At 38.0% G+C, this 10211-nt stretch overlaps 1 protein-coding gene across 2 annotated transcripts; it reads left to right on the forward strand.

The window, feature by feature from the left end:
• Positions 1 to 1269: 1269 nt before the first annotated feature.
• Positions 1270 to 8456, forward strand: LOC102231071 (centriole, cilia and spindle-associated protein). Of its 2 annotated transcripts, none has more exons than XM_023332360.1 (5): positions 1270 to 1354; positions 3610 to 3977; positions 4051 to 4134; positions 6524 to 6738; positions 6806 to 8456. In XM_023332360.1, the coding sequence occupies exons 2-5, from the start codon at positions 3626 to 3628 to the stop codon at positions 6986 to 6988; spliced, it is 834 nt and encodes a 277-aa protein (XP_023188128.1). In that variant the 5' UTR covers positions 1270 to 1354; positions 3610 to 3625; the 3' UTR covers positions 6989 to 8456. The 2 variants fall into 2 exon arrangements, with proteins under 2 accessions (XP_023188128.1, XP_005804296.2); XM_005804239.3 differs by lacking the exon at positions 1270 to 1354 and adding an exon at positions 3253 to 3516.
• Positions 8457 to 10211: the final 1755 nt, after the last annotated feature.

Consider the following 10211-nt stretch of genomic DNA (forward strand, 5'->3'; position numbering starts at 1 on the left):
TATTTAGAAACAACAACAATACTAATGTTTTAACTCAGAAAGAGTTCAGAAATCAATATTTGGTGGAAAAACCAGGAGGTTTTCAATGGGGCTCAGTGCAGCGGACTCTTCATTTATTCCAGAGCTGCACATGTTTAAATTTCTTCATGAATGTCGAAAACATTCATAAAAAGAAAGAATAATTAACACCAAAATACACAACCTGACCAAATGTAGCATTTGCGATACGAGCATGTCAGATAGAGAGACGGATATGTGGGATGAAGGTGCGTGACGTCATCATCGGTTCTGCTTGGCGGACTGCTCGGTCACAAAAGTGGGAACATCTTCAACACGCACATTCAGAATAGCACTTGGCAGGAATGCGCAAAGGCAACAGGCGCAACAGGAGCGGCTCTGCTGTTATAGCTGACCCGGATCAGTAGCGCTGGGACACCGGACACCCGCTCCGGAATCCCGTTGAGCTGCCACACGCACCGCCCTGGACCCCGGACCATTTTTAGTCGAAAGCATACTGGGTTCAGAGGGACCCTCTCCGCAAGCTCTGCCTTATATGAATATGAGCTCACCAGGTAATCCGAGAGGGGCGGAGTACCCAGAAAATTACTCAAGTAAAACAGTATCAATAACTTAATGTTTGAAAATTACCCGGAGCAAAATATAAAGTTATGCGGGAATTTGGGTATTTTAAAGATCAAATTTATTCATATAAATAACATAATTACAAAATATCAAAATTCATATTTTTTCAAATATATTTTTTTCAATACAAAACTTCTAAAAAATGTTAAAAACTGCAGGCGTGTGTCCGTATCTGGTGAATTTTTGGTTAAAACGTGTTTGTTTTTCATTCAGTGGGTAGAAAATAGACATTTTACTCAAGTAAGAGTAAAAATACGTCATAATAAAACTACTCAGGTAAAAGCACAGCGTAGTAAAAATACTCCTAAAAGTACATTTTATCCAAAATGTTACTCAGGTAAATGTAACCGAGTAAATGTAACTAGTTACCACCAGGCTCTGGAGTCTAAGATAAAACAACACGAGGTTCATCATCTCTACGTCGCGCTGACAGATGCAGCTCATATAAAACGACTTTCTTAAACTCACATGAGACAAAAAAAAAAAAAAAAAAAAAAGAGGGAAAAAAAGGCAACATTATTATTCAAAGCATCAGCCACCTAACACTTAAATATTTCAAGCTCAAACGGACTAAACTGTGCAGGGATAAAGCACCTGTTGCGGGGTGTGTTTGGCTTTTTAAAAGCGTCCTCGCCGGTGGGCGGAGCTAAGTCCTGTGTCGTTACAGCAGAACCATCCGCTCTGGGCCGCTACCGTGACATCCGAGCTCGCAGTAAGTATGTGTACTGTATACAAAATTAGATCTGTGCAGGCAAGAGTCGCTCCCGTCGAGCGGGTCAACTGTTGTGGACTGGACGGAGTGTTTGACGGATTTACTGAGCTGGTACCGGAGCTGCCGCCGACAGGCGATTACAGCGCTCCCGTGGTGCCACGACTAATCTGACGTGCAGGCTGCACGTAACAGCGATATATTTGTTATTAAAAGGTTGCGCAGAACAACATGCAGGCTATTTTAATGACGGCAAACTGTGCATACTTTAAAAGGAGAACATAGACGCGCTGCACTGAGTCCATGTGTGTCGTGTGGAAAACATGTTTATGGTTCCTGGTGGATGTGTTAAAAATAGTCGCTCTACATGATTTCTTTTAAACTCCGGTCGTTTCGTACCCGAGCTGGTCGTCTGGCGTCAACTGAGTCGACACTTGCATGTAAAGTCAAGCCAGATCTCTCTTAAAGACCATCATCGCGCATATATGGTGCATTACGGTAATAGATCAGCAGGGGGAGCCTTTGTTGGAGATAAAAATAGAAACGAAGCACAACTATAAAAAATGCATGACATCTACACATACTTCCACATCCACATTCTGTGTCCAGAATGAATATTTTATCATTTTATTGCACATTTTTGGAGATAAACTCGGTCAAAGTACCTCATAATGCCACCTATGCGTCATCTTCGCGAATTTATTTCTTCCAAATCTTCAGAGGTGACAGCAAAAGTTCTTGGGAATCTATTAAATGAACATCTGTATCCAGAATAGATATTTAATAATCTTACTATACTCTTTAGAGATGGTCTCGGGTGCTTGGTTTGTTATCAATTATCCAAATAACCTCTGCATGTCGATGCGTACAGATAAGAAAATATATTTTGTGGTATTATCAGAGATATCAGAGAAATCCTATACCTTCACAAAAAGCATTTGTTTTATTCTACAAAGTGTTTCAAATGAATAACTTACCCAGAGGTCTGTTTTACAAGATGGAATGAATGAAATATACTATAAAACCAGATTAACAGACATCAAACAAATAAATCTTCTTCACTTCTAAATAATTATGCACAAACTTCTTAAACTTGAACTTTTAAGCAAATCTAACATGGGCACACAAGATAGTCACACTCTTTTCTCTGTGTACAATCATCTGCAGGCAGTGCAAATACAAGCTACTGTCACATTATGTAAATATTCCCCACAAAAGTAACATCAATCAATGTTATCAATGGTAATAATCTATATTTTTCTCAAAAATTTGATTTCATATTTGAAAGAAGCTCAGATTTATTTGTTAAATGCCTGTTAATCTGTTTTTAAATATTTATTCATTTATTCTATCTTGTGAAAAGATTTCTTCAAAGGCTATTTTATATTTTAAAGAATGATTAAATATTTATTGTGTGTATTTGTGAAAGTGTGCCATCATGCGTATAAATGTTTTATGCTTGTGTTTCTCCTTTTCTCTTTTTCTTTTACTAATGATGTAGCTTTTGTTTTGTGCCCAACGTCTTTGGGTTACGATGTCGAGTTCTCTTTTATGACTCAGAGGGAGTTTTGTATTGACCAGGTATTCATTCTTTGCTGCCCTGAAAAAGTTTTGCATTATAGACCGTATTCTGACTATCCTTGGTGTAAAAGATTATCTGGCTGCCGTAAATAATGTAGAAATAATAAATAAAGATTTTCAGAAACTACGTAATTTTACTATAATTGATTACAAATATTCACCAGCCGTGACTGACAAATTGTTGCTCAAGTGTTTGTTTACAGTTACTAAATTGAAATGGGTTTGGGCGAATTACGGTAGCAAACCTCTTCGAATCTGTTGTCAAGGTAATCTTGGCAGCCAATCAGAGGAAGAGATGAGAGTTACGTCACCGCGTTCAGGAACTTTCTGGTAATCACGTAGTTATGGCGGACAGACTCCTCGCTGTTCTTGTAGCCGATATTTTGAAAGATTTAGAAAGCAGATGTCATTCTTCACAGTTTCATTCGGACCGAACCCTGGTTCTGTTTTTGTTGCTCGAAAGGCGAGCTGTAAACCCATTAGTTAGAAAGTAGGCGGGTCCTTGAACGGCTTCCTGTGCTGCTATTGGTTTAAACTGTTGTTGGTATGGTTTAAATGTCTGGCGGTGATAAACAAAGAGCTTGGTATGAGGAGTTTTAGCTGTTACAACACTGTTGTCACTGTTGCTATAGACTTATTGTGATAAAGTCTTTGGTTTATTTTTGCTCTATTTTTAGTTTAAATCGGGACAAGATGGTGACTAAAAGGATCCGCTCAGAGTACATGAAGAAGTTCAAAGACCCAAAATGGGAGACTTACACCAAGTGTTATGAAGAGATGCTGGCCTACAGGCTGACCCGGAGGCTGCTGGAGCACACACACAACCCCTGGTTCTGGAGCGGCTCGGACAGCGACTCGGACTCGGGAGGAAGGAGCCCTCCTCACCCCAGTAAGAACCAGGTTGAAGCCGGCGGAGCTGAGACAGAGGAGCCTGAGGGGGTCAAGACGGACAGACAGCGGGAAACCAGAACCACCGGAGCTGGACCTAGACCTACTGTCCAGAATGAGGAGCAGATCAGGCCTGACCCACAGTCTTCAGCACACAGTAAGTGTTAAATTAAAAGAGTAATGTATCATCATGCTGTGATGTTATGGTTATGATATGATTCACTGTTTAGGTTCGCAGTGTGACGATACCAGGGAGTCAAACAGAGCAGTTCAGGGAGAGGAAGAGGAGTTCTCTGCTCCACTCCGAGACAAAGGTAAACTATCATCAAATATCATTTTAAAATGCTGAGGACCTAAAGTATCACACAATTTAAGCTTTATGACTTTATCATGTTTATGTATAGTGTAGTATATTTTTGATAGGGGTGCACCGATATATGAATGCCGTTTTCCTTAATTTTGGGAGATCAGTGATCGGCCATTACTTGCATATTAAGCTGATCTACCTCAGCAAAGGTCTGAAAATCAACCTCTTCTTGTCTCCTGTGACAGAGGTTTGACTGACAGAGCGGCCCACCAGGTCACGTTTTTCATGTTTGGAGTTAACAACAGTCACTCCACTGTTATAAACTCTGTGACTGTCCTGCTATATTTAGCAGCATTTCAGACAAAAAGAGATTGGTATCGGCCAAAACTGGAACCGGCAAGTCAGGCTTTTTAAAGACCTGAAATCAGAAATCGGCCAGAAAACTGCAATTAGTGCGCCTCTAATTTTTAAAAAATCTTTTAGGAGCAGAAATATCTCTCTGAATTAATCAGATAATTTAAAATTTCTGCTGATAACAGTACTTTATGTTATTGTCAACAAGCTTCTTTTCAGGGAAAATGTTTCAGGTTTCTACCTTTTTCTTTTAGCCATAATGTTTACAGTCGTTCTGGTTGTAACAAAAATCTGTGTTGACTTTCATTGAAGACCAGAAAACAAATAATTAGCTTAAAATTGTTTCAGAATAGCCCTTAGGTTTGCTATAGTCACACTGAAAAAATAAGAGAAATAAATAAATTTTCCTGCATGTAGATGTTGGCTTGAACAAGTGACTTATAATTTGAATTTTCTGCATAACACTCCATGGGAAGGATTGAGATATTTGACTGCCTGTAGTCAGAACCGCTCGCCACTGGAAACATTTTCTGCTTTTTGAAGAAGCAGAAAACCCAAAACCAAGATGGGAAACGGATCAGACTGAGAATCTCATCAGCTCCTCAACACCTACACAATGTTAGGAGGAGGAAAGATGATGTAACTGTAAATGTTTGTTTTTTGAGACAGAAAAATCAGCTTCAAAACTGCCTGTTGTTTTTCCTCTGTACTCAGAGATTGTTTGCATAATTTTGTATTCATCGTATGCCCCATTTTAACATCCGAATCTTACAGTAAATATAATAAAATTTCTGTTACAAATGAATGATTTTTTTCGTTTTAATTAGTTTTTTAATATTTTATTATAAAATAACTTTCTCAATATAAAATATAAAATAACTTTTTTATTTATTCACGAGAGAAATAATCACAAAAAACCAAGGGAATTTAAATAAATATTTTTTAAAAATCCATATTTAACTCAAATGATGAGTGAAAGTAAATCTATGTTAAACTAAAAGTACAACAAAACTGTATAAAATTTCTTTGAAATTATTAAATGGATTAATTGGATTGATTAGTGAAATTACTGTCAACTAATTTAGTCATCAATTAATTGATAACTGGAGTATACAGACCCAAAAAGGCCAGTTGCTATAAAAAACAACTCATTCAGAGAACTAATTAAGCCAAAATTTTTAATATAATTTACACAAAACTCCTCAATTGGCATAGTTTTCCCTTCACCTGGTTCAAATCCACTACTTTTTAAAATAGCTTTTTAGGCAATAGCATGTTTATTTTTTTATTTAAAAAAGGAATTTATTTATTTCCATCTTTGAATGTATTTTTAATATTGCATTAAAAAATGGCTTAAGCGATTCAATGACAAATCTGCAGAATAGGCGGAAATGTTCTCAGATTAATCATCAGAGTAATTGTTAATTGCTACCCTAAAATTAATTGAAAAGAAGATCAAAATTATAAATAAATTGCTCTAATAACTAAACGTCAGGTTAAGATGAAGCTGGACGATATGGCTGAAAAATTGTCACAATATAAGCGTTTCGTATCAGTCGATATTGACAATTATTGATGAGTTTTTTGTTTTAAATATCTGAAACACGGCCAATCTAGTGGTGTGACCTTTCCTGTTTAATTCTCAGTTTTCATTTCATGCTGTTGTATTTTTTTTTATTATTATTTTTGAGCAGTTTTAAGTTTACAGTTTACATTATCTAAACATGTAAACTGCTGCTGTGGCCGTTACTCAACAAGTTGTTGCTAGGTAACCAAAGAATGAGAGAGTTGCTAGGCAACCAAAGAGAGTGAGTGAGTGAGTGAGTTGATTCCACCAACCTTTAGTTTGAGCAGCTAAAGTCTTTCCTCAGCCTACATCTCCCAGAATGCCATACGAATCTGGATCAGAATTCAATGAAATTATTGGTAATTATATCGAACGTGTTGGTATTGATCACGTGTCCATTGCGATATATACTGTTATCGATTTATTGTCCAGCCCCAGGTTAGGATTTGTGAAAGTTTTTCTTTTCATTTTCCAGAAAAAGAGACGAGAGCAGCACGACCTCACCAAAGAAAACCCTCCAAATCAACGAGACCAGCCTGGCGCTCCCAGCGCGTGAGGCCTGTACGGCAGCTCAAAGAGGACACAAAGGAGAAACGACATCCTTTCGCACTGTATGGCTCAGGAGAAAAGGATGCAGACATCGCAGATAGGAAGACTCACAACGTCGGTCCTGCAGCTTCTACTGCTGAGGTGACGTAAGGCCTGGTGTACCTGTCATTCTCTAAACATGAAGTTTAACCGTTTGTCTCACGGACAGATTCATGAATCGGCTCTGCGTGCTAAGACCAGGCGGCAGGTTGAGCGGCAGATCCAGTCCCGGCGACCTGAGCGGCGTCGGGCCAAATCAGCGGACCCAAATAAAGCCGGGATGGCGGTTCAGCCCGAGTTCAACCCCTGGCTCACCGAATACATGCGCTGCTTCTCCGCTCGCTCCCGATAGGACAGCGGCAGTACATCAGCACCAACAAAACCATTCCTGCCTCTAGAAACAGCGGAAGTTCAGACACACGGCACATTTTACGTGCCTGCGTCTCACTGCGACTTGTCTTCATGGAAAACATCTCAAACTCAGGGATTTTGTACAAAATGGAGGGCAATCATGGAAGAAAGGTTTTGGTAATTTTATGACAAACTGAAGTTTTGTCACATAAAGACATTTGGTAACACTTGAATTTGAAGGGCTGTGCATAACGGTGCGTTCACACCCAACGAGTTGCGCGCGTCAAAAACGCTTCAAGTTCGACACGTGCACTTGAAGTCAGACGCTTGACATTTTGCTCTAGATGTCAGTTGCGTCAAAACCGCTCTAGTCGTACGTTGAGAGGAGCCTCCTTGGTCCCTCAAACTCTTCCACCGTCTCCTGCATGTTTCATCTAAATAAATACGTTTATTTAACGTGTTTCAACGTTTTTGCTGGAAGGATTTGGATAGTTCAAATGCGGGGAAATATTTTCCAATAGTTATAACTTACTCAACATTCCAACTTCGTCGCTGATCCTCTCCCAAGTCAGGTCCTTTCTGTTCCGGTCTCTGTAGTCATAGCTCGATCGGTCGTAGATTACAGCACCTCACCAGAGAGGTCCTGTAATCAGCTAGAATTAGTTTATTCTCCATAGTTTTATTTTTCTGAGATCACGAAAATGCAAAACTGCGAGCGGCGAAAGTTCAGATTTTCCAGCTCCAGCGTTGGATGCATCAAACGCTCAAGACGCTCGAAACGCTTCAAATCGCGCAGCACTTGACGCGCTTCGATGCGCCTCCACGTAGAAAACCAGACGCGCCTGGCGCTCTAAACGCGTTTGGTGTGAACCTGAGGGAGACTTAAGCTGATCTACCTCAGCAAAGGTCTGAAAATCAACCTCTTCTTGTCTCCTGTGACAGAGGTTTGACTGACAGAGCGGCCCACCAGGTCACGTTTTTCATGTTTGGAGTGTTTATGACTGTTGTAATGAAGTTTCATTTGGTAAATAATGACTTTTAATGAATGTCTTAATTGAACTTTGCATTAAAAATGTAAATATTTAACAAACGAAACTTTTTGACAACATTCAGTCTTATGCACATGCCTTCAAATGAAGCGTTGCCAGACATTTAAATTAGTTCACATTGAATCTTAGAGCCATACTTTGACGCAAATCCTTTAAGACATCCAGTAAAAGGACGACTTTGTTATGGAGATAATAATCTACAGTGGAGCGACTGGTCAGTAAAACAATCAGATGAAGATTCTTGTTCTTGAAGAAACTTTTGAACTTATGTGAACAATAGTTCAAGGATTCAATGTTGGCCAGAAGTTTACATACTCATCGATTTGTTAGGGTGGAATGATGAGGCAATACACCGTGTTCCAAATTATTATGCAAATTGGATTTAAGTGTCATAAAGATTTCATTTTTTGTTGTGCTACTACATTTATAGATGATTTTGTGTGTCAGGGCTCTTTGAATCACTATAATTAATTTCAGAGAGCTGGGTTCATTAGTTTGTCTGGTGAGCGCAATTAGAGGAAATCTACTTAAGAAGGATGTTCCACATTATTAAGCAGGCCACAGGTTTTAAGCCATATGGGAAAGAGAAAGAATCTCTCTGCTGATGAAAATCATCAGATAGCGTAGTGCCGTATGACAAGGTATGACAGCATTAGATATTTAACAAAAACTGAAGCGTTATCATCGTACTGTGAAGAGATTTCTGACAGTTAAAGGCAAAATGAGGAAGGTTTCTGTTAGACAAATTCATCGGATTAAGAGAGCAGCTGTTGAAATGCCTTTGCAAAGCAAAATGCTTTTTTCTCCAAAATCTGAGAAAATATCATTAAAAATAATTTGGAACACGGTGCATATAGCAAGAATAAAGTGAACAGGTTTGACTTAGTTTAGGGTTTTAATTCTTATTCCCAAGAAGGAGGAGGACCAGCAGGAGGCGCTGCAGTCCCCAGCCTGCAGACTCACCCTGACGTCAAGGTGAGCAGCTCTTCATCCATCTGCCTCTTCCTCACCCACACAGCCCTGTTTTCCTCTCAGAACCAATCAGATCTGTGTTTTAATCTGATCATAGATGATTCAAATATTGATTTCCCTCCATCAATCTATAAACTAATTTTCTAATAACTTTTTCTAAACGATAATTTTTCTTCCGCAAAGAAGTCCCAATTTTTATTTTTGAAAAAACGTATTTATTTTCCATCCAACAAAATAAAACTTGTATTAACAAAAAAATGAGCAGCCAAAATGTCAAATAAAAATATGTCTCAACTCAGAGGGAAACAAACAATCACACATATTTGATCAACTGCAATAACAGACTGTCTCTTTAAAATGATTAATATTCACTAACTGAATGTATTTTTAATAAATTTGACTCATTTAGATATTCTCATTATCTACATCAAACTGGAATCCAGCCGCTGTTACTTTTTTATGTGTCCCTCTAGAAAACCTTCAAAATAACATTAAAATATGAATTTATCAATCAAATTAAAGCAGTTTTTATATGCATTCTGCAAGATTTACATCAGGGTCAAAAGATGTTCAACATTATTTATCTGTTAGGAAGTACTTATCCAATCTGGAGACGGATATTTATTCATATTTTAAGTTTAATGGGTTTTATTGATACATTCTGCCACAACAAGCACCTTGAAATCATTCACGAACTGGATAATGTTTGAAAACAAGTTTGAGCCTTGATCAACACAATTAAAAAGAAATTAAGTAAGATTAGTTTGTGTGGAAAACCTGAAAACGTAGCCAAGGTGGGCAGAGTACCCAGAAACTGTATTCAGCTAAGAGCAGCACCTTATTTTTACCTAAGTAAAAATAAAAAAAACTGCCAGAAATTATTTAAATAAAAGTAAAAAAGTATTTGGTTAAACGTCTGCTCACGTACTGAGTAACTGATCAAATTATCAATAAGTTAATATACGGAAACTACATGATCAGATGGAACAAAATAGAAAGTTAAGCAGAAATTTGGTTATTTTAAAGACAAAAATTACAATAATTCATATAAGTAACAAAAATAACAAAATTATGCAAAATAATATTTTTTCAAATCAGTGTTTTTCAGTAAACAAAACTGCAGGTGTCTTTGTCTGGTGAATTTTAGGTTAAAACATGTTTGTTCTTCATTCACTGGGTAGAAAATCCAGACATTTTACTCAA

Source organism: Xiphophorus maculatus, chromosome 4 (assembly GCF_002775205.1).
Source record: "Xiphophorus maculatus strain JP 163 A chromosome 4, X_maculatus-5.0-male, whole genome shotgun sequence".
In the NCBI taxonomy this organism is placed as follows: Eukaryota; Metazoa; Chordata; class Actinopteri; order Cyprinodontiformes; family Poeciliidae; genus Xiphophorus; species Xiphophorus maculatus.